Below are 24,860 nucleotides of genomic sequence, written 5' to 3' on the forward strand. Positions count from 1 at the left end.
CTCTTCCCTCCCTCTCTCCCTCCTCCCGAGGTCTCCTCCTCCTCCTCCTCCTCCTCCCGACTCTCACGGCGCCGCTAAGTTTTCTTCGCTCGGGACCGCGCACTGGGCGCGGGCTGGGCGCGAGCTGTGTGCCGGTTGCCCCGTCCTCACGCACAGATCCCGGGCCAGCTCCGGGCCCTCCGAGACCATGCTGTGCGGCAGCTGGAGAAGAAGCCGTCGCTCTCCCGAGGAGCCCCTTGTGGCCGCCCAGGTCGCAACTCCCCTGGCGCTCCCGCCCTCGCCCGCGTCACCGGACAGCGGCACCAAGAGGCCTGGGCTGCGGGCACTGAAGAAGATGGGTCAGTGACACGCGAGGATGGGTCCGGGTGGGCACGAACTGTCTCTAGGGACAACCTGGAAGGAGCTGGGTGTACAGGCCATCTGGCTTCCCAGGGTGCGTGGCGCTGGGGAGGATCTGATCAAGAGCATCAGCTCTGTTCCTGTTGGGGGGTCACACCTGCGGTCACCCTATTCCCAGGCTGTGCCAGAAGGCCTGGCTACCCTTTCAGTCTCACCAGGAGGCGCTCGCCCGCCGGGCGGTTCTGGAGTGAGAATTTGGGCTAGGGGCATGGATAGGGAGAATGGAGTGAGAGATAAAAGCTTGGAGTTAGGTTGAGGATGTAACTCAAATGGTAGAGTACGCGCCTAGCTGTAGGTTCGAGACCCAGTATTACATCCCTAGCATCTCATCAATTTACTGTTGGTAATCCCCAGCACTGGAGAGGTGGAGGTAAGTGGATCAGAAGTTCAAGGTCATTCTCCGCTGCACAGTAATTAATACATATATCCCAACCTGGGATATGAGACCGCTATCTTAAAAATACATACGTTAAAAACTTGGGGTGCGCTCGCCTCTCTCCCTAGCGCTATCTGAGGCCTGTGGGCATCTCATAGCACCTGCTGTTTTTCACCCTGAGGAGCCATTTACAGATGGCCTCTGGAAGACTCTAGATCCCAAGCCAGCCCCGTAACCCTCAGGTGCTCTCTGCCAGGAGCAACGACACAGCCCTGGCATGACTTGGGGAATGGTTTGAGAAAGCCTAGGTCCCTACTTCAGAAGTGAGTGAAGTCACTCCTCAAGGAGCCTAACCTCAGCCGATACTGTGGTGGTTTGCAGGTGAGATGTCATATTCATCTTCCCCAGGTAGGTGGCCTAATCCCCATTTCACAGAGGAGGAAACTGACTCAGACATCAAAGAATTTTGCCTAGGTTAACAGACAGCGTAGCAGCACAGCTGACACTCTCTGAGTCTGGGCAAAATGGAACTCACGGGACTTGAACAAGGGGCATTAAGTGAGAGCACTTTATAAACTGTAAGGTGCTGAAAACAGAAATGCCTTGTTGGAACTGCCAACCTCGAGACAGAATTCAGGGGTTCCAAATGCCAGCCTTGGCATCCCTTCACAGCTGTCCCCTCCTTGTTCCACCCGAATGTGTCCGATGCTGCTCTGAGCACTGTGCCTAAGGCAGGTCTTTGCCCTGCCCCCGACACAGTCATTCAAGAGGTCAATATTTATGGACCCAACAACAGACAATGTAGACACACAGTCCTGCCCTCAGACAGCTAAATGACAAAGTAAGGGGTCGGAAGATGGGTGGGGGGGAGGGAGGGGGCAGATTGTGACGCTGGGGAAACAGGGAGGAACTCTGTTGGACCCCAGAACTTAAAGGATGCTCATGTGGTTAGGAGAGAGGCAGAAGGACCCCCTGGGGTCCCTCTCTGTAGAATTACAGGCTTTGTTTGGATGGCAGTAGGATCCCAGAAAGGCCACTGGCAGGAAATATAACAGTCAGAGGATCGGATGGACAGCAGGGTGGTCAAACCAGGGTAAAAGGAAGCCTGGCTGGAAGGATGCAGAGGGTTAGCTCAGGAAGAGGTGTGGTACTCAGTGTCATGGGGAGGATCCAGAGCCGCCAAGAGGAGACTGGGATGGCTTCCTAATTGGAAATCAGACTAGAGGTGCCGTTAGTCTGCGACCTCATGGTGCATGGAGAGGGGTTGGCCTTGTGAGGCGACCTACCACTAAGGCAGGACAGGGCTCTCAGGAGAGGCAGTCTGAGCCATTGGCCCCTTGGAGTTGTGGATGTTGCTCGACACAAGAGACAAAGCGCACACACCAGCTGTCCTTTCCTCCTGTGCCCATTTGCTGAGCCCCATCAGTGGCCATGGTGCTAGGCCAGGGGCTGAGGGCACAAAGAAGGGTGATGGAGGCTTGCCCTAGAGGCACATAGTGTACTAGGAAGAGACTTGTAGACACATAATTACAGGAGAGCCCAGCTTAGCAAGAGTCAGCTGAGCATGCCTGCACGGGAGCTCTGTGTGTTCATCGTGGAAGTACGTACATATCCAAACATCATTTGTGCCCTTCCTACCACTGGCTGGCTCTGCCCTGCTGAGTGATTGCTGAGTGACCATAGAGAGAGCAATTCTAGTGTGTAGGGAATGTTACTTCCCTCAGGCAATGCTCCCTCCATCTGCCCCTCCCAAGATGATCCTCATCACCCCTACCAGGCTAAGAGAAAACAGATCTTATTTCAGGTCAAGGAACTGGAGCAGGGAGTATCTCAGAGGGGCCTGAGGGAGGACAAGGCCTGTGGAGCCACAGTAAGGGGAACCAGGCCAAGGGCAGGGAGGAGAGGGACTGAGTGGGCGCCATCTGCCGTACTGGGCTGGGCCTGAGCATTGCTGCCCACTGAGCTTGCCTCAGACTTCATACTACTTACGTCTCAGTCACTGCTGGAGCATGTGTCCTCCTCAGTGACAGACAGACAGGAGATGGTTGGGTAAAGCCCCTGCCAGCAGCCATTAAGAGGCCCTGACTGCCTGCCAACCACAGTCAAGGTTCCAAGGACACACTTTATTACTATAATTAACGAGTACTAACACCTTCATATCATCGAGCCATGTGATTGTGTATCATCTCATTTAGTACCAAGAGCCTCATTTTACCATTAGGTAACAGGATAGAAGAAAGCCAGCTGTGGCGACCCATGCCTGGAATCCCAGCTGGGAGAGGCAGACAAGCCAGCCTGGAGTGCATTTTGAGTTCCAGACCAGAAAGGGCTATATATCGAGGCTTTGTCTCAAAAAAAAAAACAAAAGCTAAAAGTGATGGAGAGATCTGAATTCAGGCAGTATGGCCGAGAGTCTAGGCTCTAAACAGGGATGAAAGAGATGTTCATTTGGGAAGAGCTTGCTGTTCCCCAGAGATGGCCTCTCGGGGTTGCTAATGAAATATAGAAGGCTAAATTGTTTTGTTTTGGGTGGGGTTTTTTGTTGTTTTGTTTATTGTTTTGATTTTTTGACACAGGATTTCTCTGTATAGTTTTGGCTGTCCTGGAGCTCGTTCTGTAGACCAGGCCAGCCTCGAACTCACAGAGATCTGCCTGCCTCTGTCTTCCAGTGCTTGGCAGGATGTTTAATTTGCTTAATTTGAATGTTGGGTGCACAAAGAATAATTTTGGACATACATATGTATCTGTCTACCTCTAGAATGTGTATGTAAATTATAGATCTGTGGTTATGTATAATTTTGGGGGGGAGGTGGTCTGGTGCTGGGAATGGAACCCAGAGCCTTGAGCATGCTAGACAGGCACTGAACAGTATTCTCCAGCCCCATGGGACATACTTACACTAAAAAGGTATTTGTTGTTTTTTTTTAAAATTCACATGTAAAGGAGTCCCTCTTCCGTTTTTGTTTGCTGTTTTGTTTTTTTTTTTTTTTCCAGCAATCGCTTTCTCCCCAGCCTGTCTGCGCCTGTGCGTTCATGCTCCACCCAGACCCCTAATCCTCTCAATGAACAGAGGGCTGAGTAGGCACAATCTTGTTCTTACCCTCCCTCCTAGCTCACTCCTGGGTGAGGCAGCTTTCCCAATGGATTGTCCGGGATGTCCTCTTAAGGGTGAGTTGGGCTGGCCTGAAGTGGAGATGGCAGAAGGGGGACTTCAAGAGACCTTAGACCTAGCAGGTGCCTAGACTGGGTGATGGGGAGGGCAAGGCAGCCTTGTAGCCTCCCCACCTCACCATCCCTTGACCCCATTCATGCCTGTTCTGGCCTGGCCAAGCCCAGAAGGCACCACACCCTCCACTCCCTGGTCCACAGGCCTCTGGGGGAAGCCCTGCCTACACTTCCTGCTTTTCTTGATTTTCCCGGGGAATGTTGTGGAATATATTGAGTACTCCCTCCCTCTGGCCTCCATGTAGTGGTGAGCTGGAACAAGAACAAGGGGGACATCGTTGGTCCCTGGGACAATGGGCCTGGCTAAGGAACTAGAGTAGGAAGGTCACTGGAGTCAAATCGTGGCTGTGTGTCTTTCCCAGTACTTCCCTAGGAGCCAGCCACTAGGAATGCTGCTGCCTCCTGCTCCCCTCACACACACTTTGGCAGGAGCAGTTGGCTGCACTGTTCCTGCATGTCTCACATTCCTGTCCGAGCCCCGTGAGTGTTTCCTGACTGACAGGGCAGTGCAATAGTACACACACACACACACACACACACACACTGCCTACAGTTTTCTTCCCCACCCCACCCACGGGTCTAGACAAACACACAAGTACACGTCCTCCCCATTATATTCACACCCTACTCACACACCCCTCTGTTAAATACTCTGAACCCTATAGCCTGTCTCCACCAGCCCACATCAGCCTCTGTCCACTACCCAGCCCCTGCCTTGGACGTCCACAGTTTTCACCATGTGTAGTTTGCCCTCTCTGAGTGTCAGTGGCCTGTCTGTGATAGGATCTGGGAGCACTTTCTAGCTGGTGGGATGCAGTCTCCTGCCTCCCATCTTAGCTTCCCAGACAGAATTGCATGAGCCCCAGCTCCCAGCCCCCAGCCCCAGTGGCCCTGGTCCTGGTGGTTATACAGGTATTCATCCTCACCACAGTGTCTGGATGAACCCTTTGGAACTGAGCTGAGCAGCAGGCTCAGGGACAATATCTGTACCCCAGATGACACTGCTGCACTGGGCCAGAGACAACTCAGACCTGGCTTGGAGAGGGACAAAGATGGACACCATAGGCCTGAGGAGGGCAGATCCACTGGGACCCTTGGTGCCTCTTCCTGCTGGGCTTCCACTCACTTCCGAAGAGGGGAGTCTGTTCCCTCATTTACTGAACAGCCAGCCTTGTATGTTTTTGCTCGTACTTCCACGACAGCTCCACCACTTGGTTAGCCACCGTGTGACTCAGCCTCGGCAGCTTTGAGATAACAATTCATGTTCAGGATAATTCAGCCACTCAACATATAGCCTAGCCAGGTGCAGCACGCACTTGCAATCACAACATCAAGGATGACATAGTAGGACTGCTGCAAGTTGGAAGCCAGCCAGGGTATATGGGATTCTGTTGGAGGCGGGGAGGACCACAGTAATTTTTGGTATATTATTAAAATTTAATAGTCAAGTAGCTCATATCTATAATCCCAACACTGGGGAGCTGAGGCAGAATTGTGAGTTGGGGCTGGCCTGTGACTCGACAGATCTTGTTTAAAAAAAAAAAAACTGTGATTGTGTTGTATAATAAAATAGGTTGTTCTAGACCTAGGAATATAACTTAATGGCACAGAATTTTTATGACTGAAGCTCTGGGCTTGAAGAGGAAGGAAAGGAGACAGGAAAGAGGGAGGGAAGGAGGAAGCAAGAGAGACAGAGAGAAACGGAGACAGAAACAGAACCATGCTAGGAGGTACCCGCCTATAATTTCAACCAGTGAGGGGCTGAGGCAAGGGTTCAGGACCAAACAACACAATAAAACCAAACCAAAAATGAAACTCTAGCCCTTATCAAATAATCCCAGCACTTGGGAGGCAGAGGCAGGAGGATCAGGAGTTCAAGGGCATCTTTGGCAGCGTAGTGGGTTTGAGGCCAACTTCTAAGTGGTTGGCGCTGGGCGTTTGCCCACCTGCTATGCAGCCGTCATTCATTACCTGTTTGAGGCTTTCTCTAGCCCCACACAGACACTGTGTAACCACCAGGCAGGAACTCCCCATTTCTCCTTCCTGTGATCTGCTTTCTGTCTGTGGAACTGCCTATTTCGTATGTCGCCAATGAGTTCAGTCATAAGATGTGTGTCACTTGGGGATCCAACATCTGTCATCTGTCATCAGGTTTGGTATGGTGTGTGTCAGGTGTAGCAGATTTCACTTTTATTATTATTGTCGTCATTATTTTAGAGATAGTCTTGCTATTTGGCCCAGGTTGGTCCTTGAACTCTTGGCAATCCCCTGCTTCAGCCTCCTGAAAGTGTGGCTCCTGTGTCTATCCCATGCCTCCCTTCTCCACTCATCTCTGATGAACTCTTGGGTTGTTTCCATCTCTGGCTCTCCACCCTCATTTTTTTCCTGTTGTTATTTGGTGATGGCTGCCCCTCCCACACAGTTGAGAGAGGCTGTGGCCCTAGCCCAGGGTCAGACACAGTAGGAAGTGAGTGGGAGGCCTGTGCACCTGGTCAGACCTGGTAAAGGATGAGACCTCTGTGGATGTGTCCTGGTGGCAGGGTGGAGAGCCAGTACTCACTGCCCTCATCGGGGCCTCTTATCTTTGTTGATCCTGTTGATACCCCAAGACCCTCTCTCCCCCTCTGCTCATGGTTTAGGAGTACCCACCTGGAACCTACCCCCTGGCCCAGCTTGGTTATGGACCCTCACTGTATTCTGATTTTTTGTTTGTTTGTTTGTTTGGTTTTTTTAGATGGTTTCTCTGTGTAGCTTTGGAGCCTATCCTGGCACTCGCTCTGGAGACCATACTGGCCTTGAACTCACAGAGATCCACCTGCCTCTCTGCCCTCGGAGTGCTGGGATTAAAGGTTTGGGCCACCACGGCCCGTCTGACTTTTCTTTTTCCATTTTTTCTTTTCTTTTTTTCTTCTTCTTTCTTTTTCTTTTTTGATTAGGAGAGGGTCTTTTTGGATAAGACAGGGTCTTAATCTGTAGCTTAAGCTGGCCTCAAACTTGGCACTCCTCCTGCCATTCCCTCTCAAGTGCTGAGGTTTTTGGTGTGAACTCATACACTGGCTCTAGTTGGCTTTTCTATGGGTGTGTGGTTGAGAGGTAAGTGTGGTCACAGGCTAATGCCACTTGGGTGGGTAGCTTACTCCTCCCTCCCCAACAGACTCTAGAGATCCTGGGAATAAGGACAGGAGTAGGTGGGTGGGAGCAGGGTGGGGGGGTGGGGGGCTGTCATTGTGGAAACCTGCTCCAGTGGGAGCCACCAGGCTTTCAGACTGCCAGTCTCAGTTTCAATAGCCTGTTTGCAAAAGGCTGGGGACAAAGCAGGCCCACTGTGACTCACCTCCATTTCCCGGCTTAGTCATTCACCAGCCCCCTCCCCACCCCCACAGGCTTGGCATCCGAGGACTGGCCCAGTTAGGGGAGGTGACTTCAGCTGAGGAAACTTTCCAGGCTGAGGGGGTGAAGGAAGGGTGAGCCCGGGCTAGCTTTGGTGCCAGGCCTGGTGGCACCACTGGTCCCCTGCATGCCCCGCCCTCACCTCGTCTCTCTGGATCAGTTAATTCAGAGTGCCTGGATGAATATGATAGATAGGAGGGGGCGGAGGAGGGGTGAGTCTGGGGATCCCTTGACCTAGCTGTATGGAAACAGGGCACCAGCCCCTATCCTGACCAGGGGTGTGAAGGGGAACTGTGATTGAAGGCTTCAGTCCTCTATGCCTTGAAAAACCCCAGGGAAATCGTGAGTAGCTGGAGGCAGGGGTAGGTTACCCCTCCTGCTCCTGAGAACCTGATTTTCAGTCACGATCACCCTCAAGCTGTAAGGTAAATTTGGGGCCTCAGTCAATAAAGTGCTTACCTTGCAAGCATGATGACCTGAGTTCAATCACCGAAGCCCACATAAAAAGGTAGGTTTGGTGGCACACACCTATAATCCCAGCAGAGCTAGGAAGACCGTTGTGGCTGGCCACTTAGCCTATATACACACACTTGTACACACGGAAGCACTCTTGCACGGGTGATCATGCCCTCTGCCAGAAAGCAGCTTTAAAATACAGACACCCAAGTGCCAGCCCATGCCTGTGGAATGGGCATCTCTGGCTCCAGGAGAATCCAATATACAGCTAGGGCTGAGAACCCAGACCCCAAGGCATCCAGTTCTGAACTCAGGAAAGATAGGGCAGGGCTGCATAGAATTCAAAGCACTTAGCCTGCCCATCTGCTTTGGCTGCAGAGTCTTTCCGTAAATAATAATTGGAGCCAAGCTCTGGGAGATAAGAGTTCATTCTAGCCTTGGGTCTTTTAAAGTCTCCTGAGATTCCATATAGCATTTTGTTGTTGTTGTTGTTGGTGGTGGTGGTGGTGTGTGTGTGTGTGTGTGTGTGTGTGTGTGTGTGTGTGCAAACAAGTGAGCAAAGGGCAGAGGAGAGGGTTGTGAGGAGAGGGCTATGTGTGTTCTATCACTCCTTGCCTTATCTCCTTGAGACAGGTTATTTCTCAGAACCTGGTGCCTGGCTGGTGGCCAACAAGCCCAGGCAACCTTGCTCTACCTCCCACCACACTGAGATTACAGGCCTGCCTGGCTACATCTTGCTTTTATGTGGGTTCTGGGAATTTGAACTCAGTTCATCATGCTTGTCTGCAAGTGTTCTTAGGGCTGAGCCATCTCCTGGCCCTTGTTCTTTGTTTGTTTAGCTGGAATTCACATTCCTCTTGCCTCGCCCCAGTGTTGGGATTTGGGATTTGGGGCTTATGGGTTTGGGACACTCCTTTTTTTTTTTGTTTGTTTGTTTGTTTTTTGAGACAGGGTTTCTCTGTGTAGCGTTGGAGCCTATCCTGGCACTTGCTCTGGAGACCAGGCTGGCCTCGAACTCACAGAGATCCACCTGCCTCTGCCTCCCGAGTGCTGGGATTAAAAGCATGCGCCACCAACGCCCAGCCTGGGACACTCCTTTTTATTTCACTTTTTTCATTCCTCTTCCTCTTTTTTTTTTTTTTTTTTTTTTTTTTTTTTTTTTTAAAGACATGGTCTCATTATGTAAGTGCAGGGGGCTTGGAGTTTGACAAATAGACCAGTCAGGGTCTCAGACTCACAGAGCTTGGCCTGCTTCTGGCTCCTGAGTGCTGAGATTAAAGGTGTGCACCGCCATGCCTACTCCTTGTTTGTTTTTAAATTTAATTTATTTATTAGTTATGTGTATGTTTGAGTGTGTGTGTGACAGGAGTACCTCAGACCCATTGGAGCTGAAGTTCTGAGCTCAAATTTTGAAAAAGGAAAAATTGCCTTTGGTGTTCAGGGAGGGAGAACTCTCCATTGTGAAGGCAAATCAGAAAGGCTTCCTGGAGGAGGTGGCAACTGAGCTTTGTCCTTGAACTCAGCTACAAGAGGAAGAGGACCCTCACTACAAAGTCATGGTGTGGGAGCAGACATACTCAAGTCACAGTTGGGCAAGCAGGCACCTCAAGTCCAATTCCCAGTGCCCGTGTACGGTGACTTACATCTGTACTTCCAGCTCCAGGGAAACCAATTTCCTCTTCTGAACCCCTCCAGCACCTGTTTTCACATGTGTACAAATACACACGTACACATACACACTAACAAAATAAAGCCACGTGTGATGGTGCACACCTTTAACCCCAGAAGAGGCAGGCAAATCTCTGTGAGTTGGAAACCAGCCTGGTCAACAGAGTGAGTTCCAGGACAGCCAAGGCTACACAGAGAAACCCTGTCTCACAAGAAAAAAACAGACAAAAAGAAAAAGGAGGAAGGAGGGAGACACTGTTGTTTGCCTCACAGTGATTTTGGTTTTTTGCTTTTTCAATTTGATTTAGTTGCCAACATTAAAAAATGTGGTCGCTTCCCATCCAGACAGAGATTCCTGGCCTCTGGAAACTTGGCTTTCCTCCACTCCTGGCTGTCCCCTCCAGCTGAAGGGCGCAGGCTCTGTAAAGAGCCTGGTTCCCTCTTCTACTGTCCCAGCTGGTGCCCCTTTGGTGTCTTCACTTGTGAAGGTGTCTCAGCACAGGCTCCAGCAGAGCTGGCCAATGCAGGCTCCAGGCTTTGGGCTGGCATGGGCTGAACCCTGCAGGGCAGGAGTGGGCAGTCTATAGCTGGAGAACACAGGCTTAGAGCAGTCTCAGGTTAGTGCCACCAGGGTCATGTAACTGGAGGTGACAGGGTAGGAACTTTATTCCACAGTGCCTTGAATGTAAATTCTGCTCCTCTCTTACTTCCCACTACCCAGGGCGCTTGAGGAAGCAGGAAGAGAAAGGCAGACCCTACAGAAGGGCCTTGCAGTGCCTGGCCCAGGAGGTCGATCACACAGGACTCCTGGAGTCCTTGACCTGATGCTCTGGAGGCAGAGTGCTCCCCCCCTCCCGCAATGACTTTGGGAAGATACAGGCGAGGAGCTTGGGTTGCCACAAGATTTAGGTTAGATAATAGTGGGAAGACTTCCTGATGGCTGGAAGTTTCACATCAAGGAAAAGGTTGTTGGTAGCCATTCTGGGTTTTGGGGCTTTAACATTTTTTAAAGGTAGGTGTGTGTGTGTGTGTGTGTGTGTGTGTGTGTGTGTGTGTGTGTGTGTGTGTGTGAGAAGACAATTGGCTGGAGTTGGTCCATTACTTGTCCTCCACCATGTCAGTGTAAGTAGAGGTTGCCAGGTTTGTAGGGCAAACATCTTTTCACACGAAATCATCTTACCAGCCCTTGAGCTTTTGGTGGAGGTGTCTGGAAGAACGGGTAATCTTCAGTGAGACCCGAGTCCCAGGCACTGTGCTTGGAACAGAGGAAACCACAGTAGCCGAAACCTCCTACTGGCCAGCCTGGAAAGGGGTGTTTGGGGCTGCAAAGCTTCAAGCAGGTGACTTTGGTAATGTGGCTTGTTACAATGAGAAGGGACAGGGGCACGGGAGGTCTGGGTGTGGCTAAGCTTGCAGAAGGCCTCCCATTTCCCCCAGCCTCAACCAGCTGGGGGACAGTGCGAGGGACTGCTGGCCCGGGATGCTACCTTGCAGGGCCAGGACCAACGCCCCAGATTTCCCTGCAGGCCTGACGGAGGATGAGGATGTCCAAGCCATGCTGCGGGGCTCCAGGCTCCTCAAGATCCGCTCACGCACGTGGCACAAGGAGCGGCTGTACCGGCTGCAGGAGGATGGCCTGAGCGTGTGGTTCCAGCGGCGGATCCAGCACGCGCCCTCGAAGCACATCTGTGAGTGGAGTCAGCAGGGGTGGCGCCCGGCAGGGCAGTGGGGACAGCAGCGGGGGGCCGCGACTGCCATCTGACCCTGCCTGGATCTTAGTCTTCGTGCAGCACATCGAGGCTGTCCGGGAGGGTCATCAGTCGGAGGGCTTGCGCCGCTTTGGGGGTGCCTACGCGCCTGCGCGCTGCCTCACCATCGCCTTCAAGGGCCGCCGCAAGAACCTGGACCTGGCGGCGCCCACTGCGGAGGAGGCGCAGTGCTGGGTGCGAGGCCTGGCCAAGCTCCGGGAGCGCCTGGAAGCCATGAGCCAGCGGGAGCGGCTAGACCAATATCCTTCCGGGCTGGGAGGGAGAACCTGTTCTAGGATGGGCTCCTGGCCTAAGCAGCACGTGCCAAGGCAGTTCCCGGTGCTCTGATACCGTGCTCTGATACGGGGATGGAGCCTCACCCTGGCCTGGCCTGAGCCCTTAGTAGGGAAAGGCACCACCCCCACTCCAAGGATGAAACAGGAAGGACCTCCTTAATTTAGGGAACTGGGCCCTGAGAAGACATTGCCCTTGTGCCCTTGGAACTCCACCCACCCCCCCACCCATACATGGGCCAAGAAGAAAGTACAGTCTATCTAATCTTGGGGCCCCTGACCAGGTACTGACAACCCATTAGTGCTGGCCAAGGGGCCTAGTCTGCTATTTCCTGAGCACACACACCTGGATATGGTCCTATCTGCACCGGGCTGACTCCGACCAGGACAGTAAGATGAGCTTCAAGGAGATCAAGAGCCTGCTTAGGATGGTCAACGTGGACATGAATGACATGTACGCCTACCGCCTCTTCAAGGTGAACTCGGGCGTCACCCCCTCTGCCCCAGCATCTGAAACACCAGCTCTATCCAGTTTGTTTTGTTTTTTGAGACAGGGTTTCTCTGTGTAGCTTTGGAGCCTATCCTGGCAATCACGCTGTAGACCAGGCTGGCCTCGAACTCTAGTTTTTTGGGGTTTTGTGGTCATTTGTAGACAGGATCTCACTAAGTAGCTCAGACTGGCCTTGAACTTGTGATCCTCCTGTCCCAGCTTCTGGAATAGCTGGGATTTCTGATCAACACCACCAGACCCTGCTACTCTTCAGCATTTTTTTTTTTTTTTTTTTTTTTTTTTTTTGTAGGGAGCCACCACTACCTACAGAAAGACAACACCCAAGCCTAGTTAACTAGGTTTTTCCAGCTAGGTGTGGTGGTACACACCTTTAATCCTAGCACTCTGGAGGCAAAAACAGTCAGATCTCTGTGAGTTTGAGATAAGCCAAGCAGCCTTATCTGCGTAGCAAGTTCCAGTAAAGGGTACATTAAAAAGTCAGACCCTATCTTCAAAAAATCAAACAAATAAAAAGCTTTTCTCAGTCCCTGGAGCCAGAGGACCAGAGCTTTATATGACACTCAGAGGTAGGATGACATCTCCAGAGCCCGAGCAGCAAAGTCGTGTTCATCTCTCTCAAGCTGCAGGGCACCACCTGTCCATGTGACTGTGTGTGTGCCTTGCACATGGGAGCACAGGCTAACACAGTATACACAAGTCTCCCCTACATGTCTTGTGCCTGTGTGGGGGCTCTAGGGTACACAGGTGACTACATCTGTACATTGATTTGGGTTACATGGCAGAATTGTGTGGATGCTGAGTGTGACCAGCCTGTGCCCTGCAAAGACACGGGAGCCCACATGCCTGTGTACAGCTCTGAGTAATCATTTCATTTACTCCCGCTCCCTGAGCTGGTGTCTTATGAGGAGGTGTCCTGTGCCACAAGTCCTGCCTCCCCAGGCTGCCATTTTTGTTCCAAATCCTGATCATGATCCTTGGGGTAGGCCATGGTGCAAAGGGCCAGGTGTGAACCCCAAGAACCTACGTCCCTGAAGTTAACTCAGGGGTGTGGGTCTAAGGAACTGGAGTCCTGGGAAATAAGGGTTGCTGCTTTTCCAGCTGCTAAGATCGTGAGTGTGTCAATTAGGGCCAGATTCCCAAGGGTGTCCCTTCCTCTGAGCCCCACCTCCCCATGCCCCAGGAGTGTGACCATTCCAACAACGAGTGTCTGGAGGGGGCTGAGATTGAAGCATTCCTACGGAGGCTGCTAAGAAGGCCTGAACTGGAGGAGATCTTCCGCCGATACTCGGGTGAGGACCGTGTGCTGAGCGCCTCTGAGCTGCTGGAGTTCTTGGAAGACCAGGGCGAGGATAGTGCCACCCTGGCCTGTGCCCGGCAGCTCATCCAGACCTATGAGCTCAATGAGACAGGTGAGTGAGCCCAGTTCAGTCTTATTCCAGGGTGGCAGTTCTGGATTTCTAGCCACCAGGTTCTGCCATCGCTGTCCCAGGTAGGTCCCCTCGTCTCTCCCAGGTTCCACATCTCTACCTGGAAAATGGCATTGTAATGTGTCTGCCCCTCAGGGTTCTGTGGAAGATCAGGTGGCACGGTGCATGCAGTCAACCAGCAGCCTAGCCGTTATGGCTAAGTTAATTGCGCCACGGGTGCTGTTTGAACCTGGACATGTACCCCACCCCACCCCGCCCCCCAGGTAGCCCCACCCTCTCTCCTTCTCTTCCCTGTAGCCAAGCAGCATGAGCTGATGACGCTGGATGGCTTCATCATGTACCTGCTGTCGCCTGAGGGGGCTGCCCTGAACATGGCCCACTCGTGTGTGTTCCAGGACATGGGCCAGCCCCTTGCCCACTACTTCATCTCCTCCTCTCACAATACCTACCTGACCGACTCTCAGATTGGAGGGCCCAGCAGCACTGAGGCCTATGTGAGGTACAATGGTGAGGGTGAAAGCATCAGGCTTTACTCTGCATTTCCTGGCTAAGCTTGCCGCTGTCCCGTGACAGTGGCATACCCACACTTTGCCCATCCATCTGTCTGTCTATTGCAGAGCCTTTGCCCAGGGATGCCGCTGTGTGGAACTTGACTGCTGGGAGGGGCCGGGAGGGGAACCTCTCATCTATCATGGCCACACGCTCACTTCCAAGATCCTCTTTCGGGATGTGATCCAAGCTGTGCATGACCATGCTTTCACGGTAAGCCTCTGGGGCCCCATGCCCAGCCTGGGGGCCTTCCTAGTGACCCCTTGCCCCCCCCCCCCCGTAGCCATATGCCCTTCTTAGAGCATCATTCATTCACCCAGTGCTGTGGGAATAACAGGCCCGGAGGGTAAAATAAAGCTGAATGGAGTGCTCCCTCCTCCCATCCTCGTGGCTAACAAATGTGCCATCACCAAGTTCCCAGAAGAGAACCCTGGGGCTCAGGGGAGGACAACTGAGTCATGACTTCCGAGAGGACAGCTCAGGTTCAGCAGTGGCACCTGCATGTGCTTTGTGAGGCACATAGTATAGCGCAAGCCGATTACGGTGTCTCCCTACAACACAGCTCCACAAATCTGCAACATGGCCAACATGGTCACTGCCATTAACTCTGAAAGAGCGCTTTTTATAAACCAGTCATTGGTGAAGCCACCTGCAGTCTCCAAACAGCCCACCCTTTCCCAGATACCCCACATCTGACCTCTGGTACTTCCACACATATCTTGGTGCCAGAATGTCCTTACAGATTTGGTTGTTTTTTGTTTTTGTTTTTCGAGACAGGGTTTCTCTGTGTAGCTTTGGAGGCTGTCCTGGCACTCGCTCTGGAGACCAGGCTGGCCTCAAACTCACAGAGATCCGCCTGCCTCTGCCTCCCGAGTGCTGGGATTAAAGGCGTGCGCCACCAATGCCCAGCCTAGATGGTCCACAGCCTTGCCTTTGCCTGCTTGTCTTGAAGAGCTGGACACCCTGTGTAGGAGAGGGACCAGCAGAGGATGACACTGACCTGTTGCCTCTCTCCACCCTCTGACAGTCGTCCCCATATCCTGTTATCCTATCCCTTGAGAACCACTGTGGGCTGGAACAGCAGGCTGTCATGGCCCACCACCTTCGAAGCATTCTGGGAGACATGCTCGTGACACAGGCCTTGGACTCCCATAACCCTGAGGAGCTGCCTTCTCCTGAGGTAATGCTCCCAGACCCGCAGTTTGGGAGATGGGTTGGTCGGTCTGACTGTGATCCACCCCTGGCCTCATTCACGACACCTCTCTGGTTCAGGACTCCTCACCTCTTTCTGCCAGGACCTTTTCCTGCTCAGCTGACATCTGCCACCCAACTGTCCTTTTGGCTGCCCTCTGGTTCTTTATCCCTGACTGGACCTAGCCCATCCACTTACTGGGCTTTCTAAGTCTTGCTCTGCCTGGCCTGGCCTGGCCTGGCCTGTGTCCCTTCTCGCAGGGTACCTGTAAGTCCAGCCACTTCCACCTCTATGGCCTGAGTTGACATTCTTCCCCCTAGATCTCCCTTCCCAACCATCTGCTCTTGCCAGATGCTACCTGCTTAGGACTGCGGATAAGTAGGGCTAGGACTGTGAGGCTCAGCAATTCAGCAATTACCCAGTGTGCATGAGGTCCTGGGTTCAGTCCCTAGTACTGAAGGGGGTCAGGCTTGCTTCTCACATTTATCCTACTGTTTCACTAGAAGTAACCGTCTTCCAGGTTTTTTTTTGTTTTGTTTTTTTGGTTTTTCGAGACAATATTTCTCTGTGGCTTTGGAGGCTGTCCTGGAACTAGCTCTTGTAGACCAGGCTGGTCTCGAACTCACAGAGATCCACCTGCCTCTGCCTCCCAAGTGCTGGGATTAAAGGCGTGCGCCACCAGTTTTTCATCTTCCAGTTTTTATGTGTGTCAGTTTTTCCATGTATACACACCTAGGCACACAAAGATTTTCTCACGTATTTGTTTGGTTGTTTTACTGTTACCGTTATTTTGAGACAGGATCTCATATAACCTAGGCTGGCCTCCAACTTAATCGCCGTCTCTGCTCTGCAGTGTAGAGTGCTGGGATTAAAGGGTGACCCTGAACTTTGGATCCTCTTGCTCCCATCTCAAGCGGGAATTACAAGAGTGTGTTCAATAATGCTGGGTTGTGTAGTGTTGAGGTAGAAGCTAGAACTCTGTGCATGGCAGGCAAGAACTCTACCATTGAGCTACATCCCCAGCCATGGATGCCTGGTATTCTTTAGCCCAAACTGGCCATGAACTTGACATCAGCAGGTTGTCAAACATGTCTTTACTGAGACAGATGAAGGATGAAGAGATGGAGGCTAAAAAACAAGGAAAAGTGGCACATGCCAATAATCCCAGCACAAAGATGGTGGAGGCAAGGGGATTGGGAATTCAAAGTTATCTTTGGCTATGTGGTGAATCTGAGGTCAGCAGAAGGGTACATAAGACGTTCTCAGAAAGAAACATACAAAAAGCCGGGCGTTGGTGGCGCACACCTTTAGTCCCAGCACTCAGGAGCAGAGGCAGGTGGATCTTTGTGAGTTCAAGACCAGCCTGGTGTACAAGAGCTAGTTCTAGGGCAGCCTTCAAAGCCACAGAGAAATCCTGACTCGAAAAACTTAAAAAACAAAACAACAACAACAAAAACATACAAAAAACTTAAACAAAAGGGTAGTGTGATTATATATTCTGTAGTCATTTCTTCCATGAAAGGTCTTTCTGGACTGGGTGGTGGTGGTGCATACCTAATCCCAGCACTCGAGAGGCAGAGGCAGGCAGCTCTCTGTGAGTTCAAGGCCAGCCTGAATAGCTAGGGCCCTGACAGCCAGGGCCACAAAGAGAAACCCTGTCTCGAATAAAACGACAAAGCAAAACAACAAAGATCTTTCTGGAAGAGAGCTCCTTCCCTTTAGATCCCAAGCTGCCTCTGAGTGTGTAAGGGCTGCCGTGTGGCACTCTGACAGATGGCACCTTTCTACCCAACCTCCATCAATGGCCTTGTGGTGGGATCACTTTTTCCTGTTAGAAACAGTACTGCTGTTTATCGCCTGCCTGCTTGTCTGCCAGCCACTCTCAGGGCAGTGGCTGGCTGATGGGCTGCCCAGGGCTTTACTTGCCTACCTTGGCCTCTACAGCAGCTAAAGGGCCGGGTCTTGGTGAAAGGAAAGAAACTGCTGACTGCTCGGAATGAGGACGGACGGATGTTATTAGACGGACGGATGTTATTAGACGGGGAGGAGGAGGAGGAGGAGGAGGAGGAGACAGAAGAGGCTTTGGAGGCCGCAGAGCAGAGACGGCGAGTGAGTGTTACCACATGGGTCAGTAGCCTGGGTCCCACTGCAGGGGTGAGGGTGGAGAAGGCTAGGAAGGCAAGGGAGGTGGGAGCAGAGGCCTTGAGCCAGGTGATCCCCACTGACTCTGGTTTCCCAGGCCAAGCAGATCTCCCCAGAACTCTCAGCACTGGCTGTGTATTGCTGTGCCAGCCGACTGCGGACCCTGGACCCCAGGCCCAGCCCACCTCAGCCTTACAAGGTTGGCTCCCTCAGCGAGCGCAAGGCTAGGAAGTTTACCCGGGAGGCAGGTAGGAACCAGACTGTGGGCATCTGGGAACAGGAGGCATGGAACCCTACAGGCTCTGGGGGGTTGGATGGGGATCCTGAAGTTGTTCTGAAGGTTGAGGGGGCTTTCAGGGACCTAAGGACATCAGGAGGACCAGGGAAAGGTTCTGCTAGGAGAATGATGGGATAGCTCCAGGCTAAGTATGGGTGGAGAAGCCACAAATGAGAGAAGCTTGGGGCTGCCTTCACCCACTCACCACCTAGTGGTGGTCAAGACATTGGCTAACCAGTCAGGCTAGTGGCAGGGGCTGGCACAGCCTGGAAGTATGAGACCAGGAAGGCTTCCTAGAGCATACCATGCCTGAGAAGACATGTCACTGCCCAGGAAGGAGGAAACAGAAGGGGGAAAGGACTCTAAATAGGAGGAACAGGTTATATGAAGGCCTAGACACATCGGGGCCATGACAAGAGTTCCAGGAATCTAAGACATGGCTGGGGGCATGTGCTGGATGAGTGACACCAACTGGCAGTCTAGGACTAGGGCTAGGTGTTCAGTGTAGGGAGTCAAGAGTATGGACATCAGTAATGCCAAGTGCCAAGCTGTGTGGCTGCCAGGTGTCCCTGCCTCTCTCTGGTCCTCAGCAACCTCTTCTGTACCTTTTTACAGTAGGTCAGGAGAGGGGTGAATGGGGGGAAGGAACTGGTTCAGGGACAGAAGCCTGGGTCCTATCACAATCCCGGCCCCAATTCTGCCCTAGGGAACAGCTTTGCCAGACACAACACTCAGCAACTGACCAGAGTGTACCCGATGGGGCTGCGGATGAACTCAGCCAACTATAACCCCCAAGAGATGTGGAACGCAGGCTGTCAGTTGGGTGAGCCGGGCTCTAAACAAGGAAGTCTGAATGGGGATGGGCACATCAACAGTGAGTGGCCACACAGCTTTCTAGAAGGGGGGAAACGCACTGGTGTTTAAAGAGCTGCCTGAAATGCAGGTTTGTTTGTTTTCAGCAATGTGAAAGTTACTTTTTGCTTTTTGAGACAGGGTCTCACTATCCGGCCCTGACTGGCTTCAAACTCACCTGCCTCTGCCTAAGCAACTTACAATTTTTTTCCCCCTTGGACTGTCCTGGAGCTCACTAGGTAGCCCAAACTGGCTTCACTTACTCCTGCCTCCTGAGTGCTGAGATTAAAGGCATGTACCACAACACCTGGCCAAAAGTTACATTTCTGTGTGAGGTACATAACCTGTAACCCTAATACTTGGGAGGCAGAAGACAGGAGGGGCAGTAGCTATGGTCATGTTTGACCCTTGGCTACTTAATGAGTCTGAAGCCAGTCTGGGTTACATGAGATAGTTCAGAATACCTAAAAGAAAGTTACTTATTTTTGTATGTTCCCATGTATGGATGCATGTGTGTGTTCCTGTCCATGTGTGCATGTATGTAGGCTAGAGGTCAGCATTGGGTATATTCACAGTTCTCCACTTTTTTTTTTTATAAAGATTTTTGTGTATGTGACTTTTATGTATGATTTTATTTGTATGTGACGTTTATGTGTTTGTGTGTTTGCACGTAAGCATCTGGACTACATACACACCTGTGGAGGCCAGAGGGCCCTGGGTCCTCTGGAACTGGAGTTAACAGAACGTTGTGAGACACCAGGTTCTGGGAACCGAACTCAGGCCCTCTCTGCTTGGTAGCTAAAAGCCATCATCTCTCTAGCTTCCTCCACTTTAGTTTTCAGACAAGGTCTTGCACTGTACCTAGAGTTTGCCCTTGCAGCTAGACTGGTGAACTGGTGAGACCCCCAGAAACCACCTGCCTCTGCCTTCACCACACTGAGCTCAGAGACACACACTGCTATGCCTGGCTTTTTCGTGGGATCCAGGGATCCAAACTCAGGGCCTCACTCATGCTTCTACAGGAAGCCCTTTATTCCCTGAGTCATCTCCTCAACTCCCACAAATGACATCTTTATGAGGGTAGAAAAAAAGAATGAGCCGGATGTGGTGACTAACACCCACAATCCCAGCACTCAGGAAGCTGAGGCAGGAAAATGATGAATTCAAGGCCAGCCTGAATTACAGGTAGTTTAGGTTAACCTGGTTTATGGTGTGAGACTATAGTAAAAAAACAAAAACTATCAAGAAAGGAATTAAAAACCCTTATCTCCAAGTGCCCTACACACACACACACACACACACACACACACACACACACACACACACACACACACACACACACACACAAAGAGACAGTTCTGCTAAGCCAATACTGATAAAGATGGGCTCTGGGAGACACTGAACCCTGCCAAAGAGATCATCTTCTCTCTGGAGGTATGTGTGGCAACCTCAGGATTTTTCAGGCCTTGGCTCTGACACAAAGAGGCTTTGCCAGCATGCCCCTCTTCAGCCTCCTTTACAAACCTTAAAGGAATGCAGGGATGTGAAGGTGAACACATGCTCCCTCCTCAGCAGGTCCTGACATGGACAGGGCATTAGTAACTAGAGGGCTGGACACTGGACCCTTTGTCCAACCTGGTTGTTCTTGAATCTGCACTGAGAGAGCCACTAAGATTTCTCAGCTCACTTAGCAGTGGTGACGCTCACCTCCAATCCCAGCACTCGGGAGGCAGAGGCAGGCAGATCTCTGTGAGCCAGCTGCTGGTGGGTCAGCCTGGTCTACAGAGTGAGTTCCAGGACAGCCTCCAAAGCTAAACAGAGAAACCCTGTCTGGAAAAACCAAAAAACAAACAAAGATTTTTCTGCTCAGCCATGTTGTCTTCTCCACAGTGGCTCTGAACTTTCAGACCCCTGGCTACGAGATGGACCTCAACACAGGGCGATTCCTCATAAATGGACAGTGTGGCTATGTCCTGAAACCTGCTTACCTGAGGCAACTCGACACCACCTTTGACCCTGAGTGCCCTGGACCCCCCAGCACTACTCTGACAGTCCAGGTCAGCTGCTGGTCCACACCTCTATCTCAGGTTAAGGCTAGCTCTGGGGAGACACCAGTCTGAGGGGAAGAAAGACAAAGGAGGCCAGAAATGGGCTTGGCATGAGGCAGCCCACATGTCTGCATCTGTGCAGGGGAGACAATCTGAGTGTGAGGACAAAGGGCTTAGAGTTCCAGGGGGGCAAGGGTCGGTATAGGCCCCAGTGGGGCCAGGCAGAACCTGTCCTTCTGCCCTCCTTTAGGTACTAACGGCCCAACAGCTGCCCAAGCTGAATGCAGAGAAGCCCAGCTCCATCGTGGATCCTCTAGTGCGCGTGGAGGTCCATGGCGTGCCTGCGGACTGTGCCCACAAGGAGACTGACTATGTGCTCAACAATGGTGAGCCAGCCAGTTGCTGGTGGGAGGGTGGGGCAGGCCCTGGGGCTACTGGACCCTAACTGCTACACCTGTCCCCTAGGCTTCAACCCCTGCTGGAAGCAGACTCTGAAGTTCCAACTACGGGTCCCAGAGCTGGTGCTGGTCAGGTTCGTGGTAGAGGACTATGACTCCACCTCTCCCAATGACTTTGTGGGCCAGTTCACACTGCCTCTCAACAGCCTGAAGCAAGGTAGGTGTGGAAGTGAGGAGGGAACAAAAGGATGGGGTTCCAGCCTCTGACTTCCGGCTGTCTGTCCCGCAGGGTACCGCCACATCCACCTGCTTTCCAAGGATGGAGCCTCGCTGTCCCCGGCCACACTCTTCGTTCACATCCGCATTCAGAACTCTTGAGGGTCTCACTCACTTACCCTAGGATCAGTGAGCGCTGGTATCATGGCACGAGCCCTCTCTAGAGCAAGGGACCATGGGAGTGCCAGCCCCTCACACGTGACCCGTCCTGATCACCAGGTGCTGAGCATACCTGGTGCTGAGAGCTGTTCAGTCCCTCAGTGAGACACAGGGCCATAATCGGCGTCTCATCCAGTGACCCACTGGACTTCAGGAGCCTCCAACCCTGGGGCCTTGAGGTGGTTCCAGCTCCCCTGGTCTTCAGCCAACCTGAGGAGCAGGACACCTGTCCCTCTGCCCCCCAGTGAGGCCTCCTTTCCCTTCAGCTTTTCCAGTTTCTCTCCCTTCCCGTCTCAGGCAGGCAGGGAGCAGATGAACCCCGGAGAAAACCTGGCACTAGATATGTAACTTGTGTCACAGAAGAACCCCGGAGAAGGCAGAAAAGTAACTATTTTTAAAAATAAATTAGAAAAAGCAAGCCTAGCGATGGTGGCGCACACCTTTAGTCCTAGCACTCGGGAGGCAGAGGCAGAGGCAGAGGCAGTGGCAGGCAGATCTCTGTGAGTTTGAGGCCAGCCTGGTCTACAAAGTGAGTTCCAGGACAGCTAGGGCTAGAGAAACCCTGTCTCAACCACCCCCACCCAAAAAGAAAGAAAGTAAAGAAAAAGTGTACATTCTCACTTTATTCCCCAGGCCCACAGAGGACGGGGACAGACTAGAGTGAGGGCCACTGGGGCCTCTTCTCCAAGTGGGATCTGGGTTTTGTCCAAGGCAGCCAGGGGTGGCTACAGGCCATGGCCTTTGGCTTGAAGCTGCTGCCAGTACTGATTTATAAGATCCCTCCTCCTTAAATGGGGAGGGAACAAGCCCTGCAGGGCACATTCCAATGACAGGCAGCCCTAGTAGATGAATACCTGCAAAGCCTGCCACTGTGACTATCAATGAGGAAACAATGGTCTCCAGCTTGTCAGGATGGAGCCTTAATGGGACTGTTAGGCTGTGGCACTTTAGATTCCATAGGGCAATAGTATTATTAGCCATGGGCAAGGTGGGGGTGGGGTTAGGCTGGCCTTACATTGACCTTAAGCCCTACAGAACCCAAAGCCCCAAGGCTAGGGTAACCTTCCTGCCATCCCAATACCCAAGCCAGTGAGTGTGGCTTCTCCCTGCTATCTGTTCCTATGGAGGGGCTTTGCTTCTCTGATGGATGGATTTGTGTGTTTAAAAGATAATCAGGATCTGAAGTGGCCTAGGGAAGATGGGAAATGCAGGCAGACCACAAGCCCTGGCTGGGACACAGCTGAAGCCAAGTAAGTCCAGTTAGGATGTGCTAGCTCTGGGGGATTAGAAAGGTCAGGATGGGTCATTTCCACAGGCAGAGAACAGTGAGTTACAGGGACTTGAACACGGGTTACAGGGACTGGCAACTTGTCATGTTAAAAAAGCACCCCTAGGGGGAGCTCCCAGAAGGGCTTTTGCCTCTCAGGACTGAGTCCCTAGAGTCCCACAGTCCAACAGCATTCTTCAGCTGGGCCTCATGGGATAGGCCTTTAATCCCAGCTACTTGGAAGGCTGAAGCATGTTGCAAATTGCTGACCTGTGTCCCATTCCTGGAACCCATGTAAAAGTGGAAGGGGAGAACAGGAGGCCCGTGGCTTGTGAGCTTCTACCACACACTGGAGACTGCACATAGCTAGGTGGCAAACTCCTTGCTTAGCATGTGTGAGGTGCCAGCCCCTCTGTGGTAGATGGGTGAGGCTGGGGAGAAAATCATAAGTGCCTTGAAAGAGGTCTTGTAAAGCTGGCCTGGTGTTGGTGGCCCTGGGAAAGGGGCTTTCCTGTCACCTAGCCTTAACCCAGGTGCTGCTCTATTGCCACCTACTACTGACCAGAGGAACACCAGGAGAGAGCGGGCCATTGAGCTGCTTCCTTTATTAGAAACAAGTGAGATGTACTGAGTGGAACAATGCATTTGGTATCTCTGCCCCCCCACCCCTGCCCCAGCAACGAATGCCCCCGGTACAGCCCGAAGAAAAGCCAAAACAAAATAGTGAAGCCCTCTCCCTGGCCCCAGATGCAGCACCTGCTTGCCACTCAGTCAACATTTTGAGTTTAATTACATGAAACTGCCCTAAATCTCCTCAGGTGAGATCAGGCTGTAGACCTGCCTTCACTTGGCAGCAGGACAAGATAGGTCTGCTCTGCTTCTGGGGCAGACAGACCAGGCCACAATAGATACTCTAGATTCTTTTCCTGACCTCAGAGTCTCTCTCTCTCTCTCTCTCTCAGGCTGTAGACAGCTCCATAAAAACAGTTCAGGGCCTTCAGGCCCCCAGCTTAGTTAAATGCTGGTCATCTTTGGAGACAGAATTCAGTATCACAAAGACACCTGCTTCAGAGTGCCAGCATATAAGGGGGACACATAGCAGAAAGAAGGGCTAGGCCTGAAATTTTCCATAAAATAATGAGTGTTAGCAAAGCTTGGTGTGAGTCAACCTTCAGATGCCAACATCTTCAGCCACAGGCACTAGTGGGGAAAGTGAGCCCCATGTAGGCCTCAATCCAGGGTTAAGCTCACTCCCTAAAGACTGGAGTCCGTGGTAGCTTGGAGAGTCAATCCAAAGGCAGGGAGGGAAGGTCTTCAGGGCATGGCAGAGGAGTGGAGCCAGGCCCACTGAGACCTTCTGACAGTGGCTGCCTGAGGCAGGTCAGCTTAGAGGCCCCAGGACCCTTCTCATATGGTTCAAGCCAGTCACAAGGCCACCATACTTCAAAGGCTGTGGAGCAGCTCTGAATCCATGATGGCGCTCTTTAGCCCCTTATCCCATGAGGGTTGAATGAAGACACCAGGACAGTTTGGATAAAAACAAGACTTAAAAACAACCCCTGAGCCAGCTCCTGCAGACCTGGGCAGGGCGCCCATCCCGAGGCCACAGCAGAAGCAGAGCAAGCCACCTGATTCTGGGGACAGAGTTGTTGCCAGCAGATCTGTTTCTTCCAGGGCAGCCCCCTGGGACTGGCTGTTTTGTTCCATGACTGGGGTCAATGAAACCAAAGCTCACTCCAGAGATTTGTGTACCCCAAATCTCAGAGGCAATTTGAGCTGAGAGCTGGCTCCCAACTGATCAAGATGAAGGCAGGAGGCCTTTCCACATTCCAGGACTGCCCACGTAGGAAAGACTTGAGTACTTTGTTCTTTAAGAGTATGGGCAGGGCAAGTGAGCGAGCCCACCTGGGCACTTAGGACACTGTGTCTGATGACTGAGGCTGAGCCCCTGCCTCTCTGACTCCTCCCATCTGTAGAACTCAGTGCACATTTTGCCAAGAGCAGCAGCTTCTTTGGTCTGAGGATCTTGGAGTCACAAGTCAGTCATCTTCGCTGGCACTTGCCATTCGCAGCACAGGACAGTGAAGGGAAGGAAGGTCCCTAGAGGCCTCTGATGAGAACCCTCCACAGCATAGCTGCCTCCAGCAGCAGTCTACAGAGCAGACAGCATCCCAAGCACACAATTCTCTTCAGCATTAGCGTCTGCA

The 24,860-nt window shown here is 52.2% G+C and overlaps 1 protein-coding gene across 3 annotated transcripts; it reads left to right on the forward strand.

Annotated features, from left to right (window-relative positions):
- The first annotated feature begins 32 nt into the window (after nt 1-32).
- Plcd3 (phospholipase C delta 3) lies at nt 33-23,805 on the forward strand. 3 transcript variants are annotated; one of them, XM_027428015.2, is made up of 15 exons: nt 33-338; nt 11,041-11,202; nt 11,294-11,522; nt 11,902-12,031; nt 13,247-13,475; nt 13,791-13,992; nt 14,111-14,255; nt 15,070-15,222; nt 17,179-17,343; nt 17,474-17,624; nt 18,360-18,476; nt 20,396-20,562; nt 20,804-20,939; nt 21,019-21,168; nt 21,241-23,805. In XM_027428015.2, the coding sequence occupies exons 1-15, from the start codon at nt 188-190 to the stop codon at nt 21,327-21,329; spliced, it is 2,376 nt and encodes a 791-aa protein (XP_027283816.1). In that variant the 5' UTR covers nt 33-187; the 3' UTR covers nt 21,330-23,805. The 3 variants fall into 3 exon arrangements, with proteins under 3 accessions (XP_027283816.1, XP_035303766.1, XP_027283817.1); XM_035447875.1 differs by having other exon boundaries at nt 13,247-13,355; XM_027428016.2 differs by lacking the exon at nt 33-338 and adding an exon at nt 3,834-3,943.
- Nucleotides 23,806-24,860: the final 1,055 nt, after the last annotated feature.

The sequence above is a fragment of the Cricetulus griseus genome, chromosome 7 (assembly GCF_003668045.3).
Source record: "Cricetulus griseus strain 17A/GY chromosome 7, alternate assembly CriGri-PICRH-1.0, whole genome shotgun sequence".
Classification (NCBI taxonomy): Eukaryota; Metazoa; Chordata; class Mammalia; order Rodentia; family Cricetidae; genus Cricetulus; species Cricetulus griseus.

Coding starts and splice junctions, on each gene's coding strand:
- Plcd3 (XM_027428015.2), top strand. CDS start 188: ATGCTGTGCGGCAGCTGGAGAAGAAGCCGTCGCTCTCCCGAGGAGCCC. Junction 339..11,040: donor GCGGGCACTGAAGAAGATGG/GTCAGTGACACG, acceptor ATTTCCCTGCAG/GCCTGACGGAGGATGAGGAT. Junction 13,993..14,110: donor AGCACTGAGGCCTATGTGAG/GTACAATGGTGA, acceptor TGTCTATTGCAG/AGCCTTTGCCCAGGGATGCC.